At 51.6% G+C, this 23352-nt stretch overlaps 1 protein-coding gene across 9 annotated transcripts in view; it reads right to left on the bottom strand.

Moving 5' to 3' along the window:
- The window catches only part of LRP8 (LDL receptor related protein 8), an 80466-nt gene that overhangs the window by 9445 nt on the left and 47669 nt on the right, over positions 1 to 23352 (bottom strand). For 2 of the 9 annotated variants that reach the window (XM_043461275.1, XM_043461278.1), the window contains exons 5-17: positions 22873 to 23256; positions 21853 to 21975; positions 20938 to 21060; positions 17677 to 17796; positions 17476 to 17601; positions 14114 to 14288; positions 11923 to 12150; positions 9365 to 9483; positions 8961 to 9100; positions 7334 to 7475; positions 6210 to 6362; positions 5083 to 5307; positions 2857 to 2925 (exon numbers count right to left, since the gene is read on the bottom strand). In XM_043461275.1, the coding sequence (XP_043317210.1) occupies positions 2857 to 2925; positions 5083 to 5307; positions 6210 to 6362; positions 7334 to 7475; positions 8961 to 9100; positions 9365 to 9483; positions 11923 to 12150; positions 14114 to 14288; positions 17476 to 17601; positions 17677 to 17796; positions 20938 to 21060; positions 21853 to 21975; positions 22873 to 23256 (2127 nt within the window). Of the gene's footprint in view, positions 1 to 2856; positions 2926 to 5082; positions 5308 to 6209; positions 6363 to 7333; positions 7476 to 8960; positions 9101 to 9364; positions 9484 to 11922; positions 12151 to 14113; positions 14289 to 17475; positions 17602 to 17676; positions 17797 to 18939; positions 18979 to 20937; positions 21061 to 21852; positions 21976 to 22872; positions 23257 to 23352 lie in introns of all 9 variants that reach the window. The other 7 variants (XM_043461277.1, XM_043461279.1, XM_043461282.1 and 4 more) reach the window with 5 other exon arrangements.

The raw sequence follows: 23352 nt of genomic DNA, 5'->3' as shown, positions 1-23352 counted from the left end.
CCAACAAAAAACTATAAAATACTCGGGATAACCCAATAGGAATGGGCGAGCCCTATGTGATCTATACAATTCTACTGAAGCCCATAAAAGAAGGTTCATATAAATAGGGAGATGTGTCATGTTCCTCAGTGGGAAGGTTCAATGCTATAAAAATGTAAATTCTCCAAACGTCAATTTATATACCCAAGGTGTAAGATTTCATCATATTTTTTATAGAATTAACAAGATTATTCTAAAGTTTACCTAGAAGAGAAATTGAAAAAATAGCTAAGAAAATGTTGTGAGAATAATAATGCCCTATTAGATATTAAAACATATCACAAATGTGCTTCTAGTAGCTAGGAATGGTATACAGGAATTGGTGGAGGAGAATAAATAGCCTAGAAGCAGAACAAGGTATATACAGGCATACAATTCATAGTAAAGATGACAATTCAAGTCATAAGGAAAGGATGGACTATTCAGTAATGGTCTTGTGAAAACCAGACAGGCATGAAAAAAAGTTAAATCTGTACCTCATGCTATACTCTAAATTCTGAATAAATTAATAATTAAACACTAAAAATGCTTAAATTATTGATAGTAGAAAAATATATAGGGGATATTTTAATAACTTAGAATGAGGCAGATCTTCCTAAGCAGGACATAAAACCCATGAGACTAATGATATGATATGATACTTAAAAATTTTAATTTATGAATGGCAAAAGAGACTATCAACAAATTTTAAAAATCAAATTGTAGTATGGGAGAAATGATTTATAACATATATTACAAAGGCTTAACATTTATTATGTATCAATATTTCTATACATAAGTAAGAACAAGACAGAATCAATAGAAAAATAAGAAAAGACCATGAATAGGCAATTCATAAAGGATGAAATGTAAATGGCCAATAAGTTTATGCTCTACCTCACAGGGAAATATCAGGGAAAGAATATTCATCTTTCACCCCTCAGATTAGCAGAAATTTAAAATAATGATTATATTAGGGAAGGTTACCTCTGGGAAACAGCACATGCATGTTCTTCTATAGACCAGAGGATGGCAGGAAAGGGGTTGATTTCTTTTTCACTACATAATGCTGAGTATTTTCCACTCACTCCACTCAAAATGAGCCTGGATCTCACCATCACCTTTACTGATGAACCTTTCAAGACCAATTCACATGCCACCTTCTCCAGAAGTGCCTACTCTCTCCCCTCCACAGAGCACCATGCCTCTATCATGGCACCTTATAATATACAGTAACTCCTCTCCTGAATCACCTTTTTTATGATTAAGTCTGATTAAAGACTAAAAGCTCTTAAAAGTCGTTAATCTTTTCCTTCCCTGAATCCTTGGTACCTCGCACAGTCCCTTGCATGGTGCTGAAGTTTTTAAAACATTCACTCACTAACTCACCACGATGCTGGGGATTCCCAGGATTAAAGGGCAAAGTCCTTATCCTTGAGATACTCATAGGCAAGTAAGGGAGATAAACCTACAAATGGGCAATCACAATACAAAGATCCGACCAAGAGAAAAGACTGGTATGAGAGACAGGATGTGCAGCATACTAAGTGAACATCAGGGTAAGAGAGAACGAATCATCCCATATGGCTCTCTGTGAGGTTGAAACAAATGTGACATCCTGGCCATGCTCCAAACCCACCGCGCTCCCACCCTCCCATACCATATCCCGTGGCTTTGTTCATGCTGTCTTCACTTGCTTGTGTTGCTCTTGATCCTTCTTCATTTGGCTGATTTGGCTCAAGTATCATTTCCACTAAGAACTCTCCCCTACCCGCTTTCCTTCTCTCCCAGTTTCAAGAGAAGTGCCCCCTCAACACATCTACTGAACTGCCTATGGCTTCATTTTAGGACTTATCCTTTCAGAATCAAATTATCTGTGTTATGTGTCTCTCCAACAAGTCTATAAACTTTTAGAGGACAAGACCATGTCATATTTATTTTTAACCACATTCCCTCCCCTTATCACAGAATCTGGTACATCATAGCTGCTTGATGTGAAAGGGAAAGTCGCTCAGTCATGTCCGACTCCTTGTGACCGCACGGACTATACGGTCCTTGGAATTCTCCAGGCCAGAATACTGGAGTGGGCAGCCGTTCCCTCCTCCAGGCGATCTTCCCAACCCAGGAATCAAACTAGGGTCTCCTGCATTGCAGGTGGATTCTTTATCAGCTGAGCTACCAGGGAAGCCCTAGTGGCTTGACAGGCCTTTCCATGTGGCTCAGTGGTAAAGAATCCACCTGCCAATGCAGGAGACACAGGTTCAACTTCTGGGTTGAGAAGATCCCCTTTGGGAAGGAAATGGCAAACTACACCAGTATTCTTGCCTGGAAAATCCCATGAACACAGCTGTTTGATAATGTTTGTTGAAAACCAAACAGAAAAAAGGCAAGATAGCATGATCTACTAAAGGAATGGCAAGTAGCTCTACTAATATTTTTCAATGTATTACTTTTGTCCTACTCATTCATTCAACAAATTTGTTATTTCTTCCCACGTGCCAGACACCATTAGGAGCTGGGCAGAGTCATGAGCAAGAGAGACACCAGGCCTGTCCTCATGGAGCCTACCGTTTGGCTTCACATGGCTGGTATGTATAGTGTCAGTGAGGAGTAATGGGGAAAATATCTGGATAGTTGTTTGGGGCTAGGTCCTGAAGGGCCTTGGGTACCAAGCTAAGAAACCAGACTACACCAGGACTGGGAGGTGAGCAGAAAGGCTGCCAGGGCAGAAAAGTCAATGAGAGGTCAGCGTGCTGAGTGCTCTGTCCTTCTAACGATTTTTCCCAAATCCTGGACAGGGTTTCTCTTTTCTCCCCAGGGATTTGGGGCCACACTCACCCATGGGCACGATGATCCCAATGACAGCAGCTGTGACTGTGGAGCCCATCTTTCCACCTTCATTCCCATCTGCAAAACACAGACATTTGCAGGATGATGCTCTATCACTGTGAGCCCAAGTCCTTCCTTGCTGGCCTCATGCAGTAAAAACTACCCAACTGCTTCTTGTCCCTGTTCCAAAATGATGGTCCTGCTCAATGGTTAATAATTTAGTCTTTCCAGATCTTATCAGGACAGAGGTCATCTCCATTTCACAGATGAGGAAATTGAGACTTATTGGAGTATGAGGACTCTCAAAGTGGCAAAGCTGGGGCTCAAAGCCAGGACTTGTGACCTAAATCCCTTACCCCTTCCACAGTGTCTGGGTGGCAGGAAGCTCGGGGCTGAATCCTTAGGTCTTTATGTTGCTGATGCTTGGGGCAACTGCCTCTTTCAGCCAACATCTCTTGCGTTATCTCTCCCTGTTTCCACCCAAAATAGACTGTCTGCAGTACCGTTTGCATTATCAGTTTACTTTCAAAAAGTAGTTAAAATGAGACACAATATAGCTTAGTGGAATCCAGAGTACAGGCTTCATGGTCAGACTTCTAGGGTTCAAATCCTGGCTCTCTTCACTCTTTCTGTGACCTTGGGCAAGTTGTTGTATGTCATAAATATCATATTTTTTTACCTTTAAAAGGAGGATAATTATATACCTACTTCCTAGGGATATTGTGAAGATTAATGAGATAATTTATGTAAAGTGCTTACTTAGCACAGTGCCTGACACAGCCTTACCAAGTTCAAAGAGGCCAGAGAGTGGGGTAGGAGTTGTGGTGAGGCCTGTATAGGGCAGATAAAAGCAGATTCTAAACTGAAAAGTGCTTGGAAATTGTACTATGTAGTTTTAAAAGTAAGTTGTGCCATCTTTTCCACTCTTACACTCATCTTCATTATAACATCTGTATAGACTGTTTTAGCTGAAAAAGCAGTTTTCTCTTGGATGCTCGTGATAGCCCTCTGAGGTGTGAGATGAGCCATCACCTACATTTACTCCTAGACAGGAGATGACTGTCCCCTGGCAATGGCCAGATGCCAACCTCTTAGCGTGTCTACTTCTCCAAGTTGCTCTGCTGCTGCTGCTGCTAAGTCGCTTCAGTCGTGTCCGATTCTGTGCGACCCCACAGACGGCAGCCTACCAGGCTCCTCCGTCCCTGGGATTCTCCAGGCAAGAACACTGGAGTGGGTTGCCATTTCCTTCTCCAAGCTGCTCTAAGGGAACCTAATTATCAAGGGGAGAAAGAGCTCCACTGGCTTACAAAGTTTTCTGCTGAAATGCCGCTCTCTTCTCCTTCTGGGCCGTGAGAAGGCACAGGACAGTAATATTAGAGCCTAGCGTGTGATGAAGCCAGTGGGGAGACCCCTTGGTCAGAGCTCTGCCCAGATAAGAGGAACTGGACCTTACACAGGTTCCATCTGCCTCTCTGAACTCCAGGGTAAGCACTCAACTCTGAAAATCCCACTTCTGGACCAAGATGGGCCTGATTAGAAAGATGCTGCCAAGCTGTGTAGTTTCTGGGCCATGCACATGTGGGAAAAAATTTAAAAGATAGTTTATCCTCTTAAATGAACTCCCCCTAGCAGGTAACTCAATTTAAAAAGTACTCACTGGTTAATGAGACAGAACATTTCTAGCAGTGACAATCACTGCTCCCAGTGATTTAATAAGTGGTGAACTCATCCCAGGGTTTGCAGAGAGGCATGAGCAGACCATAGTTATGGATATGACTACCTGGGGAACCTACAGAGGGTGCTGGTGCTGAGACCAGGGCTTCTGAAGTTTAAGTTTCTGAATCTGAGGGTCGCGCCCTCATACTCGTCAGTAGCGTGTGACGTAGACACACCACGGCAGTCAGCAGAGGCTGTGTGCACAAGCACTTCTGTTCACACGGTCTCCTCTGTCTCATCGTAACCTTGCCAAGCAGGTAGGGAAGGGTTATTATTATCCCACCTTGTAGGTGAGAAAATAGGCTCAGAGACAAGAAGTAGCTTCCCTCAAGACCCTCTATGAGGCAGGAGCACCTGTGACTCCAAATTGCAGGCTGGTGCTCTGCCTCCCCCTGCTTCCTCCCTGCTGATAAGCCAGTACTAGAGTCTGGTATGATCTCTTCTTCCCACAGATCCTCCCACCCTGGCTTCCCTAGGACCCTCCCATGTCATGCAAGAAGGCAGAACTCATTTCCTTACAGTGTTGGGAGTGGTTGCTGGTTGCAGGGCTTGGGGTGGACGGGCTGACGCCGGGAGCCCTGGGGACGCTAACTGAGCTTGGGGCCGCGGCGGCCAGGCTCGGTGTCCCTGCGCTGTGGTTCTGGTAGGTGGGGCTGTGGGTGGTGGTCCCAGGGGCTCTGCTGGTGTCGGCTAGTGTCCTCGCTGTGGTGGAGGCTAACGTCGTAGTTGAGGTAGACTGAGGTGCTGAAGGGGAAATAGCATACAGATCACTTGGACAGAGAACTTTTGCTGTTTTAGTGCCTAAATTATTGCTCTATAAGCATACTCGGTGAGGTATACTTATAAACTCATCCTCATCGCTCAGCTCAAGTGCCCTAATCCTAGAGCTCAGCTCTAGTCCTCCTGGATGGGCTACCATCTTTTCTTTAGCTGAATGACCAGCATCTTATCTGTTTATACTGCACCTTGATTTGATAAAGATGAGTTATTAAAACAGTGCTGTCAGATTAGGTGTGGGAAAGATCACTATAAAAGAATGGGAGCAGTGGAAATCAGGTAAATCGAGAAGGATTTTTTTTTAAAAATACATGTATACTGTTATATTACTAGGTTCAAATTCTCACTCTACCATAAACAGTTGAATCTGGAAATCATAAATGATGCAGCAGACCTATGCTCAAACAAAAGGCCTTGTATCTTCATTGAGACTGGGGAATGAATGTGATTTATATGGTTGAAGTATTCACTGTTAGTCCCAGTCATATCACAAAAGGACTTTTGGTAGTGTGTGAAGTTCTGGGTGAGAAACAGGCAAGATTATAGTCACCTGCATACAAATAGTAACTGAAGCCATGAGGATAAAGGCTTCTCAATTTGAGGTCTTCAAGGGGTTCCAGATCCCCCTGAAGCAGAATTTAAAATGCTGTGTGTATATGTGCATCTTTCTTGGAAGTGAGAAGAGACAGCCTTGGAGGGAGCCTACAGGACACCGGCATTCAGGGTAAGTAAAGAAGAGCCTACGAAGGCAAAAAGCAGCCAGAGAAGATGCAGGAATCCAGGGACACACAGTTTCCCAGAAATCAAGGAATATTTCAGCAGAGGGGTCTGCCATTCCCAGGGCCAGCCCTCCCGGCAGCTCTGCTCACCTCGGTAGCACCTCTTCATGTCAGGGCCCAGCCACATTGTGTCAGGACAGGCACATGTGTACTTGGGGGAGTGGCTGGAGGTCTGAGGAGCAGGAAGGCACAGGTACTCACAGCCGCCGTTGGGCTGGGCACTCAGCTCACAGGCATCTGCAGCTAAGGGCACAGAGAGAGACGGAGAGAGAGCGTCGGGGCACAGACGGGACATGCCAGGTTCTCCCTCCTCCCAAGGACGAGGTCCTGCCCACTCGGCTCAATCAAAACACTTTCTCTGCTACTTCTATCGAGCACCTTCCACCAATGGACCTGCTGTTTTATCCCCACATTCGTTTAATGCTGACAACAACTCTGAGGACGGGGTGTTATGCCCAGACTGACCAAAAAAAAAAAAAAATCAAGACTGCTTAAAGAGAACAAATTTGCCAAAGCTATGCCTCTTGTAATTTTGGAAATAATTTAAACTGAGGTCTGTTGGACTCCAGAGACCGTTTTTTGCCTCCCTATGCCACATCTCTTTCTTCTTTAAATTTCTAGATCTAGAATCAGGCACCAACCTTATTTCCTTACCCCCTTTTCCCCACCTTCACCCTCTCCAATACAGTTAGAATGAGGATATCCTAGTGACAGAGGCGGGAACAACCTAATAATAGGATTCCTGGCTTTTGTTCCCAACCAGCCAGCTGACTTACTGATGGCCCTAGGATACATTAGTTTATACCACTTCCAAGTATGAACAAATTGCAAATGAGCAGCAATGGGCTCCTTCATGGCCAACGTTGCTCTGGAATCAGACAGATCTAAGTTTAGGCTTCAGCTCTACGATCTGCTGACATTATTTTACTTCTCCACTACAGTTTCTTCAGCTGTTAAATGAGAACAGTAATTGCCATAATTTGTAAGACTGACAAAAATGGGACATTTGTATGTTCATTTATTTATACCCAGCCTTAGTGCACCAAGAGTTTGAGGCAAATGAAATAAAATATGTGCCAGCAAAGCAGTTCACCAATGAGAGGGATTGTCACCACTGCCTCTGGGGGTGCAGAGATGTGACATGAATGTGAACGCAGCCTGCCTATTGGATGGAAAGGATGTGGGCAGGGGACCTGGGACTGGGGAAGGCTCACCTCTTGGCTGCTTCAGCTCATGGAAGATGACGATATCATGTGGGTTGTTGAGGTTCTCAGCTAGGACGGAGATTTCCAGGCCATTGAGCCGATTTGCACTGAAAATGGCCTCATTCTCCAGGTCTGTCCAGAACACCTTGTCCTGTGGGGTACAGATACAGAGAATGGGAGGCCTAGAGCCTAAACCCATGACCTCTGTCTGAGGGCTCAGGCTCAAACCACAGTCATAAGAACTGCTCCGGCATTTCCCCTGAGCTCTCCCGTCTACGGATTCACGGTGGGACTCTCAGCTGTAACCTGTGGCATACGCTGTGGTTTCCTTCTGTCTCAGAGGGTTACTCAGTGATTCTGTGCTTTGACCTAAAGGCTGCTCATTAACACTGAGCTAGGCCTGCTTCTTAGAGTTCAGCAGAACCAGGGTTGGGTTGGGTCTCTTTAGCTATCACCATTGTTAGGGCCCGGGACCAAGACTGGAGAGGATGTGTGGTTTAGTGAGTATTATCCCTACAGGGCCCCCTCCTGCAGCCTCTGTGTGAACACGCGTGTGCATTCAATGGTTAGTCCACACAAGCCTAGATGTGCATATGTAGGCAAATTCACATTTACAGGTACAACCGTGCACCCTGTGCAGACCTAGACACAAACCCACATGCTCATCTACATACCCAAAGGCACACTAAATGAGCACTTGTCTAAATATTGGTATACACGTTTACATTCACAAGCACTAGCACATACAGGAATGCACATATTTTAACAGATGCATTTATGTACACACATGCACATACACCTACATGCCACATATATGCACAAGTACAAACACATGTGTCTGAACACACCTGTCTTTTGAAGCAGAGGCTGGACGTGGGAGGTGGAGCTTTGCCCACAGTTTCAGAGCTGTGCTGGGTGATGTCACTCCAAGCAAACATTGCCCACACCCACCATGGGCCAATGTCCCCTTGCTTCCCTTCCCCTTGATGGCAGAGTGAGTGATGGGGAAGAGGTATGTGTGTATAAGAACTTGGTTGGTTCTGGCTTCCTTATTCCCCAAGGAGAAAGGTTTTCAGGGTCAGAACACAGGAAGGTCTTGGCTCTTCACTCTCCCATGAGCTTCTTTTTTGTTGTTGTGGGGTTTTTTTTTTTTTTTGGCGGGGTGGGGGGTGGTCTTTTTTTCTTCAGGGTTAAGATGATGCCTGGTTCACCTCTATGACCCCAGGGTCCAGCAAAGGTGAGTGAGAGTGTGTTGAATTGAATAGCATTTATCAGGCCATTTCCAATAGTAAATGATACTAAGGAAATGTAAATTCCTTCTCCTCCCTTTATTGGGCACCTTCTGTATATGTGGGTACAGTGCTGGGTGCTGAGGGTACAAGGTCTAGCAACTTACCTATGAGACGTGCTCTGAGGGAGGGGCCGTGGGGAGGAAGCACAGGAAAGGCTGCCAGGTGGACAAGGGACTGCAAAGCCTCTGTTTGCAGGCAGCTCACATATTGTGTACAAACGAGCCTACTGGCTTCCCCGGCCCTTTGTTTCCACCTGGACGAGTCTCAGGGAGTCTTCCTGAGTGAACAGCCTCTCCTAGGCTCCAGCTTCCTGAAGGAGCCTTGCCTCCCCTCTGGGGGCTCACCTCAAACACAGCTATCCCGAAAGGGTGGCTCAGAAAGTCAGGGGAGGAGATCAGCATCTTCCTGTTGCCTCCACTGACGTCAACGCTGGAGAGCTGGTGCAGCTTGGAGTCCACCCAGTACAAGCGCTGGGTCAGCAAATCTTGGGGAGGAGAAGGACAAGGGGGTCAGGTGCTGAGCCTGCGATCGCAGCCTGGATCTCGGCTCCTTTGTGCCCGTTCCCTGCCCACATCTCCAGGCCGGGCCTCAGGAGCAGGCCAGCCCAGGGAAACCATCAGGAAACATAGGCGCTGGCTCTAAGAGGGGATGTGGAGACAAGACCCATGGAGCTCCAGGCAGTGGTCAGCACCAGGCGCTAGAACAGCCCACCCCATCCCACCCCCCAATCCAGGAAGGCAGGGCTCACCCAGGGTGATTCCGTTGGGCCACTCAATACCGTCCGACACCAGTGTCTGCCGGCCCACACCGTTGAGCCCGGACTTCTCAATCTTGGCCTGGAACCCCCAGTCAGACCAATACATGAACCTAGAGGAGAGGAAACCCAACTGAGCTTCTTGACAGGGAACATGACTTGGGTGGTCTGGCTCACAAGGACTCAACGGCCCTCTGGATGTTGGAAGATCATGCTTAGTGGGGACTGAAGAAGACCTCTAAAGTTCATGGGAACATCAAATCTTAGAACTGACAGGTGAGCTAGTTTCAGGTGCATAACATAATGATTCGGTATTTGTACATATTGCAAACTGACTGCCATAATAAGCTAGTTAATATCCAGCACCACACATAGCTACAATTGTTTTTCTTGTGATGAGGACTTTTAAGATCTACCACTCTCCAGTTTTTAGACTTTATGATGGCTTCTCCTATTGATGTTAAAATCAGACCCCAAATCCTTACCACAGCTGACGAGGCTCTGATGACCAGGGCCCTGCCTACCTTTCTGGCTATTTCTCCTAGCACCATCACCCACCTCCCTTACACACCTCACAGCTGCCCCACAGGGCTTCTCTTAGGTCCTTCAGAGCACCAAGGCCTTCACGGAGCCTTTGCTCCCACTCTTTTGCCATTTACAATGTCTTTTCAGTAGAGAATCTTTCTCGGTAAGGAAGTAGGTTCTTCCTTCCCCTCAATGTAAGTAGGTTCTCCCTGTTATCTTCTCTTAAAGCACCCTGTTCTTCCCTTCTGTAGCGCTCACACCATTGTTGATTAATGTATGCTTTCGGGTGTGTGGTGTATTTATTTACTGTCTGTTTTCCCCACTGGTCTACAAATTCCACTAAGGGAAGGTTCCTCATCTGCGTTATTCCTCATTTTATGCCTGGCAGGTGGTTTGTGTGTGATATAGGTCTTCATTTACTATTTGTTGAACAAACTAGCGTTTTCATTCTAATCTCACAATTACCCCAGAAGGGTATCATTACTAGTCCCATTTACAGATGAGTAAATTGTGGCTCAGAGGGGCTGACTTCCCTAAGATCACGATGTGAACAAGCAGAGAAACCAGGCTGCAAATTTAAGTTGAAACTCAAGCCTGCATGCTTAACCCTCCCCAGAATGCCTGTGCTGAAGCCTGGTGTCCAGTCAAGCTGGCTCCGGGCTAAGGGGCCGAGTGATTGTTCTGGATCCCTTCCACTTGCTGCTCTGAATCCCATCGCCATTCTGCTCTGTACAGCAAAAGGCTGGTGCACGTGGGAACCACATCAATGGGCTTGACTCCCTAGCTGTCTGGCTTCCAGCTGGATTCAGCAAAATATTGGGGGTAGCGGAGGGGGCTGAGGACAGACTGAGGTCAGGATGTCTATTCCCCTGACTCTCCCACACAAAGCTGACTCCAACTGGCTCACGCTCTAAAGGTTTAAACGACCTCAAATTATCTTCATCTGAGTGTGCAGTGGGTTTCCTGCTGGGACCCTGACAGATCCACAGTGGACCAGGGATGGGCTGGGTGTAACCACATGGTTTGGGGGACATGGCAGGTACAGCCCCAGGTCTGTGTGACAGCAGACAGGGAACAGGGTTGAGGTGGGGGTTAAATGAGATGACTCAGTGTCTGCAGAATGCCTGGGACTGTGCTGGGTGCACCCGTGGGTGCCGAGTAATCGGCAGCTGTCAGTCACTTCCCAAGGCCACACACACCCTCTCGGGTGGCCAGCCCCAACCCCAGCGGCCCGACTGGAAGAAGAGGGTTCTCTTATCGCTGCTTAACAATTAAGGAAACAGCAGTAGGAAGAAGCTGGTGATTCTGGTAAGCAATATGATGCAGCTGCTTAAAAACCATGCCATCTCAGGACATCACCACTGAGGAAGGGAGGGAGTCCTGCTCTGTTCAGGAGCCCTATTCCCAATACAGTGGCATGGCCAGAGCAGGTCAGCCTGGGTGATGAGGGGCCTGGAGACTGTGGGCAACACGGGTGGGGATGGAGGTGGGCAGCCTGGAGCAGAGTAGACCCTGTAATTTTGTTCTTCAAATCTCAGAGAGATTGTCTGGAAGGGCAGGGAGGAGACATGCCAGAGGTAACTCCAGAGGCCAATCAGAGAGATTTGGGAACGTGAGAAACAAACAGGGAACACTTTCCAACAGGCAGAGCTGCTCCCAGCTGAAACAGGCCGTGTGAGCTGTAATGGGCTCCTGTCTCTGGGAGTGTGAGCACCTGCCAGGTGTCCACCTGCAGCGCATGGCAGCCGAGGGAAGACGTCCTGCCCCAGGAATGTCTCCAGTCTCCAGCGCCCTGAGATGCTCGGTTCTGTGATATGATGAGTGAGTACCCCAGTCCTGGAGTGCCCTGGCGGCCAGTGCACAAGGACCCCTGGTCAGGAGTTCATAGGCTGAGGGGCCCACAGGGACTTTCTCCCCCATCGCCTGTGTCTGGGTGGCCCAGGGCCTTCCGAAGCCCTCAAGATAGCTCTGGTGACAGACACGTGCAGACTGAGCGCCCAGCACAATCTGGGGGTGGGAACACTCACCCTCGCAGGGGGTCGACGGCAATGGCCCGGGGTTCGCTGAGGTTGCGGCTGAAGAGAGTACATCGGCGTTTGCCGTCAACTGTGGCCACAGAGATGGTCTTGTTGCCGGAGTCGGTCCAGTAGATGTGCTTGTGGACCCAGTCCACCGCCAGGCCCTCAGGAGAGTGCAGCTGCTCGTCAATGAGGACATCCTGCTCCACGGGGTTGCTGGCTTTGTCCATGTAGGCGCTAGGAGCAACCAGGGCTGGCGTGGGCAGGCGTGCCACCCCCAGGGCCCGTCTACAGCTGCCCTTCCCCTCTCTTCCCTCTGGGCCATGGCACTGCACCAGAGAGGAGCTTGGCTTATTTCCATTCAATGGGTTCCCTGGGCCACCAGGGTAAGGACACAAGCTCAAGTCAGCCACAGTCTCTGGCCTGAAGGAGCTCAGCTTAGGAGGGACAGAAATTTATAGCCCGATAATTACACCAATACTTTGTGATTACGGAAAGTATCAGAGGCTGTAACAGCAGAGAAGTGGAAACTACATCATCCTGGGGGCTGGAGGAGGGCTTGTGGTTGAGCCCCGAAGGACCAATTCACCAGGAACACAGACAGGTCAGGTTAGAGTCAGCATGTGCAGACGCCAAAGCACGTGTTCGGAAACACTGAGCGAGCCAGCGGGCAGGGGTGGAGGGGGTGGGTGAGGGTGTGAGACAGGGAGTAGGTAGGAGGGGCACCCTCCTGATGGCCCTTGCATATGTGCTAAGGGTAAAACTGAACAGGTCAGAGGGTATGGCCAGAGAGGGGAGTGAGATCACTGTGGCACCTGCAGAATACACAACGGTTTGGAGGGGGAGGGGATGAAGGCAGGGAGACCAGTTAAGAGGCTGTGAGCACGTTCCAGTGAGAGATGAAGAGGGTCTGCAGAAGGGCTGAGGCAGTGAGAATAGAGAGAAGGGGCCAGAATACAGCAGACACCCAGGAGGCAACACCAGCAGCGCTTTATGTCTCCCAAATGCTGCTTTCCCCAAGGTTTTCTTCTCCCCACATCCTCTTTGCTCTTCTAGTTGCACAGTGCCCACGACCATCCATGACCCAAGTTCTCTGATCTTGACAACTGTCTAAGTTTCAGACTATAAAGCCAACTGGCCCCCTTTGAATGTCTCATGGACACCTTGAACTCAACACATCCCAAACTATTCAGCCCATTCCCCTCTTCTCAGCCACAATCAGCCAGCCTACCCCACCACCATCTCTCCCCTCCTGGCTGCCATCTCAGAGAAGGGCACCCAAGTACCAAGGGAGAAACCCAAACTCTCAAAAATGAACTCTCAAAACGTAAGTGGGAATTAATTTCAACTCTTCCTCCTACAGCCCCATACCCAGTCTGTCATCAAATCTGCCTCTTTCAGTCACAACTGTTGGACACACACTACTCGAGCTGGTTCTGGGTGTGTGAGTGCGAGTGTGTCTATGTGTGCTGGGGTGTGATAGGCACTAGTTGCCAGTGAGTAGCCACTGGCATTGCTTCCATCCATCCATCCATCCTACCATTTGTTCAACAGTCCACCCAGGGCCTGGTCATCAGCAGTCTTGAGTCCAAGTGGATCTCAGGACGAAGAAAGGACATGACTACCAAAGGAGACTTGGGCACGCAGAAGCTCCTGGGAGAAAACTTCCTTGTGTGTGAGGAGCCTTCCTAGGAACCAGAGCCAACAGACTGTGATGTGAAGGGCTGGTCTGGGCATAGTGCCGCCCCCAGACCGGGTCGGAGGTGTCTTCTATACTTTTCCTTCATGATCATCACAAGGGATATCACTGTGTTCTGAGTGGGATCCTCCAGGCAGGACCAGGTCTGAGTCATCTTTGAGTCCTGAGCATCCAACACACATGTATGTGAGTGGCTCTGAACGTCCCCGTCAAAGCCAGAGGCACCTTCCTGTGTCTTGCACTGCCCGACTAGGCTGCCAGAGGTCAGTCAAAGCCCCCGCGTGTGGGCTCAAAGCTGCTCTCCCAACAAAGCCCTCGGATGAAGGCCCAGCAGGTGAAGTCCCGGCAGTTCCATGTGCACTGTGCTCCTGCATCCCCTCCTAAGCCCCAACTCTGTCCTGGGGGAACCTGGGGGCAGAGGGGGTGCAGAGGCCACCCGTCCTCTCCTCTTCTGTCAGTCCCCCTCCACGCCTTGGCTGCAGGAGCCAGGCCTCTGCTCACCTGTAGATCTTGCGGTAGGAGAGGTCACACCAGTAGATGCGATTGGTGGCAACTTCAACGTCCAGCGCCACGACGTTCTTGAGCATGGGGATGAGCCGTGAGTAGTCCCGCTTTACCAGGTCTATCCTCCGCACTTCGTGCCGGTTGGTGAAGATCAGGGATGGGCTTCTGCCAGCTGCCATACAGGGGGGTTGAGAGGGAAAAGGGTCAGCACAACAGGTGGGGGTTCTGGAGACCAAGGCTCTGCCACTGATTTGCTGAGGGACGCCTCCTTTCCTGTAAAAAGTGGTGGCAACTCCTACCTCACAAGTTAGAGGAGTGAGATAATGGGTACAAAAAGCATAAGATGAAAAGCACCACACATAACAAGAGGGATTTTTTTATTAGACACAAACTCCCCCAAATCTGAGATGACTCCATTTCCTCTGGCCTGTATGGGAGGCTTTCTGCAGTGACTCCAGCTCCCTGTCCAGCCTCATCACTCACCCCCTAACACCTTGGTCCCAGCCACCAGGCTATCTGTCATCATCTCCCCATGGCAGAGCTTTGCTGCCTCAGGGCCTGTGCTCAAGTTGTCCTTCTACCTATAGTGCATTTCTCCCCAGCTGCTGCCTCCTCCTCTGCTTGGGCCCCACTGCAATATTCAAGAAAGGGCAACATGAACAGTAAATGATTTACAAAGATGACTGAGGCTGCAGGGTGGAACACAGACCTCAGGGCCAGCAGTGAGGCTCGAGGGAGGAGATTCAAGGAGGTCATTGTGAGTCTTTAGTTTACAGAGAGTGTGTTTGGGGACACAGCAAGAGATGAATCTGCAGATGCCGGCAGGGACCCAATCACAAAGGATCCTGTGATCTGAGTTCGCACTTTATTCTGAGCCAGTAGCTAGGGCAGGATGTGTATAATATGACACAGATTATACACATGCAAAAGGACAACACACAACTGCTGGTATATATTCAAACTTATTTTCAGACTTAGGATTAGATTTTAGGAAGAACATCAAAGGTTTAACATTCCTGGCTACCCCATGGGGAAGGTCACTGTCCCCCAGGCCTATGAAGGTCTAGAACTTGGCACAGGCCGCCGCTCCTCCAGCCTGTTTTCAGATGTAAATAGGCAACTCTCAGGTACCTGCACTGTCTGAGCGGCAACACCTGTCTCTGGAGCTGCCTGGGCCTTCTCCTGGTCGTGTTTTCCAGCTGACACTTCTGCAGGGCCCCTGGTCCCTGTCACTGCACATCTCTGCCAGGGTAATGTGCTCCCTGGGGGTGGGGAGGGACCAGCATAGAGCCATGTGGGGCCTGGGGCTGAGGGTGTGACCTGTGTGTAGTGATGGACATCATTTCAAAGCAGGGTGGGGGTGACAGGGAGGATATGGGACACAGAGCATGGAAAAATACAGCTCCATGTGCAAGGAGAAAGGAGAAAAGCTGGGTTCAAGGCCAACTCTGCCACTGACAATCTGTGATTTTCCTCGCCTGGAAAGTGAGAGTGAGTCGCTCAGTCGTGTCCAACTCTTTGTGACCCCATGGATTATACAGCTCGTGGAATTCTCCAGGCCAGAATACTGGAGTGGGTAGCCTTTCCCTTCACCAGGGGATCTTCCCAACCCAGGGATCGAACCTAGGTCTCCCACATTGCAGGCAGATTCTTTACCAGCTGAGCCACAGGGGATTTCCTCGCCTGGAAATGAGAGCAAAGACACCTCATCTTCCTGAGGGCAGGAGCTGGGTTACAGGATATCTTGAGCTGATTTTTACCGAGAGTTGTGACTGTGACAGGTACCCTGTTTGTTACGACTGGAGTTTTTGTGTAACTGCACTTTAGATATTGATATGTGGGGGTTGTGTATACATGGGCCATTGTGTGTTGTCTCCACTGCACGTATATAGTCTGTTACATGTCACACCTCTCCAGGTGGGGGTAGGAACTGGTTGCATGCTACATGTGATGTGCTAACGTATGTGCTGTACATTGTACAGTTTGGGTGCTATGTGTGTCGGGTTTGCCAGCTATATGTTAATTATTGTAGCTTCTGTATTGTTATAGCCTATAGAGTAGGTATTTTTGTGCATCTGAATTCTAGGTTCCTATATCCAATAACCTGCACAATACTTCCGCTGAGATGTCTAAACAATTTTGTTAAATTTAACATGTCCAAATTAATCCAATATTCTCCCAAACCTGCTTTTACCATCTTTCCCAATGCCTTAAACAGCAATCCCTGTTTGGGATATTTCGTTTGGTTAAAAACCTCATGGTCACCTTTGATTTCCTTTTTTCAGTTTCACATCCTACATTCAATTCACAAGAAAATCCTGTTGCTTCAAAATAAATCCTGACCTTGAAAATATATTCACATTGTCTACTTTTCATTATCTCCATGCAACACCCTGGTTTAATCCACCATCACCTCTCTCCAGGCTGACTGCAATGACCTTTGCAGCAGCTCCCCAGCTTTCTCCCCTGCCCACGACGGTCTATTCTCAACACGGCCGCTAGAGGGAGCTGGTTAAAATGAAAGGCACCCTGTCCCATTTCTCTGAATCCACCAAAGCTTCCTTCCCCCTGACTGATGGCAGGAGTCAGCCCTTGTAACAGTCAAGAAGGCCTTTATGATCTGCCCCAAGTCACTTTGTGGGCTTCATCTCCTCCTATTCTCTTTGCTCCAGCTGCACTGGCTTCCTCTTCGTTATCTCAACACAGCAGGCACGCTGCTATCTTTGGTTCCTGCAGGTCATGCCTGGCTCACTCCCTCACCTCCTTCAGGTCTTTATGCAAATGTCACCTTCTCAGCGAGGGCTTTCCTGACCACTCTACTTAAAACCGTAAGCCATGGCCCCCTTGGACTTCTCTACTTTATATTTCTCCTGAACCCCAATCACCATCTGCCATGCACTGAATTTTACTTAGTTTTTTGATTTCCCGTCTCACCCACTAGAGTGTAAATCCTATAAGGACAGAGATTTGCATCTGTTTTGCTTACTGTTGAGTCTCTAGTGCCTACAACAATGTTAGGTGTTCAGTGTAAACAAATAAATAAAACAAGTGAATTCCATCAGCTGACCTGATGATCAGTCAGGTCTGCACACAGCCTGCCCTTTGTGTGGGTTGCCTATGCCATGTGTGGCCAGCATGGTCCAGCTTGTATCTGTCATGTGAGCACAGTCTCTGGGTGGCTCTGTGCAGGGTCAGTGTCGTGCGCACAGTTGCATTGTGTGTGTGCTATATATTGCAACTTCCTATCTGAGTGTGTGAGGGGTATGTATGCACACCACGCCTCACATGTGAAGCACGCTGCTTCCTGGACTCCCTCAGAGCTGCTCCCCTGCCCCCCACCTTGTAGTGTCCATACTGACCGACGGCCTTGCAGTTCTTGGTCAGTGTGTCCATCTCGTAGCCAGGGTGGCACTCGCATTTAAAGTAGCCCTTGTAATTGACACAGATCTGGCTGCAGGCATCTGGGTCCTCACACTCGTCGATGTCTGTGGGGAGGAGCAGAGGTCAGAACCAGCAGGAGGAGCTGCCTCTGCTTGAGGGGCTGGGGTGGGGGTGCTCACCGCCACAGGTCTTCTGGTCCAGGAGCTGGTAGCCTGCAGGGCACGTGCACTCAAAGCCAATCTTAAGGTCGGTGCAGATGTGGGAACAGCCACCATTGTTGTGCAGACACTCGTTCAGGCCTGGGGAGGGACACAGGCTCCTGAGGGTCCAGGAACTGAGACTGGGGTCGGGGCGGGACATGGATGGGCCTGGAGCTGAAGCAGAGACTCAGGGCAGCCTCAGCCTCCCCCAGAGCCTCATCGAGCCTCAGCCTCATTAGCCAGGTGACTGGGCAAGAGGAGGCTCAGAGAGGGTCCTTGCTCAAGGCCAGACACACAGACAGGACAGGGTGGAACCAGAACTCGGGTCCTTTGCCTCCCAGGCCAGGACTCTGTCCATCACCAGCCTGGAGGCAACCAGGCTGCCTAAGGTCTTTCCTTTCACAAACACATTTCTTACGTCTCCTTCCTCATGACCTCAGTATTGAAGGGACCTGCATGTACCATGTCCAACCCTCAAGTGCCTTAAGAATCCCCTGTGAAATGCCCTTGCTTAACCACCTCCAGTCTCGGGAAGCCCACTTCCCCCCGAGGCAGCTGGTGCCATGCAGGGTTGGCCAGAGTCCAATGGCTCCCTCAGAATTTCCTTAGAGCGCTGATTCCTGGTCCCCTGCCTTTCAGGTGCCTTGCTCTGGATGCACTCTCTGGACAGGGCCCAGAGCTAGTCTGCCACCCAGAGGGGTCTGAACTAATACAAGGGCTGCCCTCTACTGAGCTGGTGGTTATTTGAGACGGCCAGGCCTCTATCTCCATGGCGCTGTTGCTAAGTCAGTTCTCTCGCACTGTGAACCACGGTGGACTTTTTCCCCGTCCTCTCCTCTCAACACCTGTGTCTACTCCTACACTTGGTCACAAGCCTGGTCCCAAGATTACCGATGCTGCAAGGAATGAAGGGATCTGGTTCCCCCATCCTCCACTCCCTCACCACGTCTGGCAGGGTCCTAGAGGAGGTCAGAGAGGCCAGGACCAAGGCTCACCAAGTTCTCACAGCATCTTCTGGGCTTTAGAATCACAGAAGGTTAACTCTTCAAGCCAGGGGAAGGTGCCGTGCCCCCCTCTGCCCATTAGACCCCTGCCCCGCCACTCCAGCCAAGCCAAGCAGAGCTGTGCCGAGCCAGCCAGGGTCATGCACACAGCCGGTCTGAGCTCCCACCCCAGGCCATGCATAGTGGTGGGTGCCCCCGCCCCTAGCCTGAGCCATGCTGGGGGAACGTTCCCCTTTACCCCTGGGCCGCCTCCTGTTTCTCTGGGATGTTGGCAGAACTGAAAAGAACAAGACCATGGCAACCCCATGACTGGCGGGCTGGGGGTGACTCAGCCAGGCCCAACACTGGGAAGCCCCACCCCTTGGGGTGGGCTGAGCCACGGTAGCTCTGGGGTGGTCTCTGCAGGGCACCACCTCCAGGATCTTCCCGTCACTCCCAGCCCTCCCTGACGTTTCCCACACCACACTGCATACTGCTCCCTCTGCACCATCCATTCACTTGTTCACCTGCTCACTCATGGCCTCAGTCACCATCACTCACTTCCTCCCTCTCCTTCTGCAGGAGCGGCAGTTCAACCACTGTATTTACTGAGCACTGGCTGGAGTGGGAGGTGCAAGATGGCTCTGATGGGGGAAGGGGAGAGTGCCACGTGACTCAGGCTTCCATGAAACACAGAGGCAGAGTCCTCCGGGGTTGAGGTGAGTCAGGGGCAGAGAATGGGTAGACGGTCCCGCCAACCCTGGAAAGTCAGTACGGAGGCAGAAGAGGGGAGTCTCTGGGCCTTCCCAATTTGATCTACCCTGGAGGTGATTCTGCTGGGGGCCTGCAGCGGGGAGGGAGGGAAAGTGGTCCAGAGAGGCCTGAGGAGCATTTGAGGTCCCCATGGAAGGAAGGGGCAGTGTCCCCAGCACGAGTGCCCACCTGCATGCACACACCTACATGCACACACACACCAGCTCACATGCTCAGGCACATTCACACAGACATGGGAGCCACACAGAGACACATGATGCAACTCCCTTGCCTTCCTCCGAGAAGGAGTCATGGATACAGACACTGGTCTCTCACCAGCACAGAGACACAAACACATGCGTACATACGTCTCTTTGGAGTGTCATGCAAAAGACAAGAGAGAAGAGAGTTCAGCAAGTTAGTAGTATCCGGTAGGGCGCCTAGGCTCAGATGTTCCTGCCTCCCTCTCCTCTTTTCCATAACTTCCTTCTTCTGAGACCTTTCACAGCAGAGCCTGGGGGGAGTCTGTCACCTGCAAGCTCAGACTAAGACCGAGTGACCTTTTCCCAGCTTCTCTTCCTTCCCGAAATCAATTTCTTAATTTTTAACAGGGGCAAAGGTGTGTTGTTTCAGGAAGCTCAAGGGAATGATCTCCTCTGAAGGCCCAGGAGGGAGGGCGCTGGGTGGAAATGGGTCTACCAGGAAGGCAGGGGAGGGAGGGTCTGACCCAGGCTCTGTCTGCTCAGGCGTTCTCTGTCCACTCAGGCGTTCTCTGTCCAAGCCACTGACCTCAGAAATGAACATTTCTAGAGCCCACCCTGGGTTTCCCACATGCTCTTGGTGATGTCTGCCCACCTGCAGTCCAGGCTTTCCTGCTCCTTTTAGCCTGGAACCCGGCCTGACAGCTCTGGCCATCAGGACAGCCGCCTCCTTGCACTCCTCGCTCGTGTCCAGCCTGTGAGCCTGTTCTCCCAGAAAGTTCCTCAGGGCACAGGATGGTGCCACCCTCTGCTGCTGGGTCTGCCCTATCCTTACCCAGGCCTGGCCTGAGCCCAATGACTTTCATATCTGTGCCTTGTCTGGCCACCCGCTGGCTGTTCCCCACCTCTTCCACTGCAGGGTCCCCTGCTAGGGGGGCTGGAAGGCCTCAGAGGCCAGAGCCCTGGCTAGGATAGCAGGGCAGAAACAATGAGAGAGAGAAAGTTCCCGAGTGAGCACACACTCAGAGGTCTGAATCTGAAAGAACTGAAGACAGTCTGTGTTTATGAGAGGAAGCAATTTCTGAGCATTTGGAAAGGAAAGGCCCTTAGATTTGCAGAAACACAAAACAAGAGGCCCCAAAGGCAAAGAGCTCCGTCTGAGACCACGGAACAGCACATGGGTCCAGAGAGAGGGTCAGAACAGAACGTGTGCAGAGGGGTGGGTAAGGGCTGTGGCCTGAGGGCCGGGAGGGGGTGTGATGGGGGAGGTTAGTCCAGCAGTTGGACAGAGACAGGTACTATACCACACTCTTTCAGAGGCTCATCCGACCAGTCCCGGCAGTCCCTCTGAGCATCACACACTTTCCTGCCGTCCACGCACTCGCCACTCTTACACTGAAATCTGCGGGGACCCTCACATGTTGACTCTGTCGGGCCGGACAAGAGAGTGGACAGCACCTGTGAGACCTTAGGCAGGGAGGGTTGGGGTGGGCTGGGCCCATGGGAGGTGAGGAGAGCTCCAGACTCAGCCCCCACCGGCCTCCAGAGGGTGGCCCAGGATTGACAGCTGAATACAGGGCTGGTGGGAGCTCTGTTCACAGAAGGACAGGACCTCAGGGATAACCAGGATCATGGAGGTGGGCGGGGTGTGGGGGGTCTACATCTGATCTACCAGCATTAGGGACCTTGGAGGGAAATGCAGCCCCTCTACAGAGACCCTGGGGGCTGCAGGGACCATCTCCTGAGGGGGCCTATGCTCCAGTGGTCCTAGACTGGGGAGGCGACCTCACCGCCCAATCCTTGATCCATTTCTCCAGATGACCAGGTGTTCAGGGTCCCTACTCCTGCAGGGTGATGACAGCCACTTGAGAATTAAGGGGGCTCCCTGGGGAGCAGGACTCTGCCTCTGTCTGGTCCAGGAACCAGTTAGTAAAGCTGCTTGGAGGTGCAGATATAAACAAAGGGTGGGGGCTGGATCTCTTGCAGTGCCTTCACATCCCTTCCCCCAGGCCTCCTTCAGCTTTTGCAAAGTCCTTAAGGCTCCAGTTCTAGTGCCACAAGGACCCGCAGGGAGGGGGTCTGGGTGGTTTAGGGGCAAGTAATACTCTGGGGGAAGAGGCATCATAAGGACCAAGGGGTGATGTCTCCCAACTCCGCTCTCTCCAGGGAGCCAGGGGAAGCTCAGGGGGTGCTGTCCCCTTGCCGCTGACCACACTCACCCTGCAGGCAGCCAGCTTCGTCACTCCCGTCTGGACAGTCCTGCTCCTGGTTGCAGCGCTTGATGGCAGGCACACAAGTCCCATCCCCGCACCGGAACTCGTCTCCACGGCAGGTGCCCAGTGCTGCCAGGGGAGGGTGAGCGGACAGGGTCAGCGCCCTCAGGTGCTGGGACAGCTCTCCTCCCCCACCTCCAGCCCACATCCACCCCCGGCAAGAACAGAACCAGTGGCTGAGCTTGGGAGTCTTCGGAGGACACCGGGCCAAGGCACAAGATGGGGAGACTGAAGCTCAGAGAGGGGGAAGGCCTCAGCCAGGGTCACACAGCACTCTGGCAGGCAAAGCCAGGACTAAAACTCAGGTCTCCTGTCTCCCTCTCTACCGTCTCTCCCCAGCGCCACCCCTCCGGAACAGTGCTTTGGAACCTCAGTGCTCATTACTTAATGACCTCATCCTTTCAGCAAACCCTTCCTCAGCGCCCAGGATGTAGGGATGGGGGACACAGATTACTAAGAGCCCCCCCATCCTCTAACAGCTCAAGGGTGCAGAGCAGGTCTGAGGGGCAAAGGAGATCATTGTGTGGATGTGTTGCCAGACGAGGAGGCCAGGAACCTACAGGAGCTCAGGGGAACCCAGCCCAGCAGGACCCATCAGAGGAACCTGGGAGAAGCCTTGAAGGATGAGCAGGCCCAGGAGGTAGGGAGGATTGGGGTGGGGGCTCTTCTTTAGTGTACCAAGGTCTCTGGCATTGGGACCAGTGGGTGACTGCTTGGGCCCGGGGAAGGCAGGGGTGGGAGGTATGACAGGGGCAGGGGCGCGTCCCGGAGGGTCACAGGTACCTGTGAAGACCCTGAGCTCCGCAGCTTAGCAGCCATGTGACCACACACACTTCACGTTTCCCCAGTTCTGTCGCCCCCGTTAAACCAAGACTAGGGTCAGAGCAGGGCGAGAAGAGGCGGCCCCCTCCGCGGACGCTGGCGCACCCGCGGCCCAGGGCGAGATGGGGGCGGGCGGGGGCTTACGGCAGTCGGCCTCGTCCGACTTGTCCTTGCAGTCGCGGTCGCCGTCGCAGCGCCAGCCCAGGTGCACGCACTCGCCGCTGCGGCAGGCGAACTGGGCGGCGGCGGCGCAGGCGGCGGGCGCGGGCGTGGCGCGGGGGCCCGCGCGGCCGCACAGCTCGGCCGCCTCGTCCGAGCGGTCCTCGCAGTCGAACTGGCGGTCGCAGACCCAGCGCTCGGGGATGCAGGCGCCGCCGTCGCCGCCGCAGCGGAACTCGCGGGGCCCGCAGGCCGGGTCGGCGCAGCCGCGCTCGTCGCTGCCGTCGCCGCAGTCGTCGTCGCCGTCGCACACGAACACGGCGGCCAGGCACGAGCGGTTGCTGCACTGGAACTCGTGCGGGGCGCACACTGCGCGGGACAGAGAGCCGGTCGGCCCGCCGGACCCCATCCCCGGCGCCCCGGGCCCGCCGGTCCCGCTCCAGGGGCCCTGACCCTCACCCCCCG

Source organism: Cervus canadensis, chromosome 2 (genome assembly GCF_019320065.1).
Source record: "Cervus canadensis isolate Bull #8, Minnesota chromosome 2, ASM1932006v1, whole genome shotgun sequence".
NCBI lineage: Eukaryota > Metazoa > Chordata > Mammalia > Artiodactyla > Cervidae > Cervus > Cervus canadensis.
This window is presented reverse-complemented; position numbering and strand designations above follow the sequence as displayed.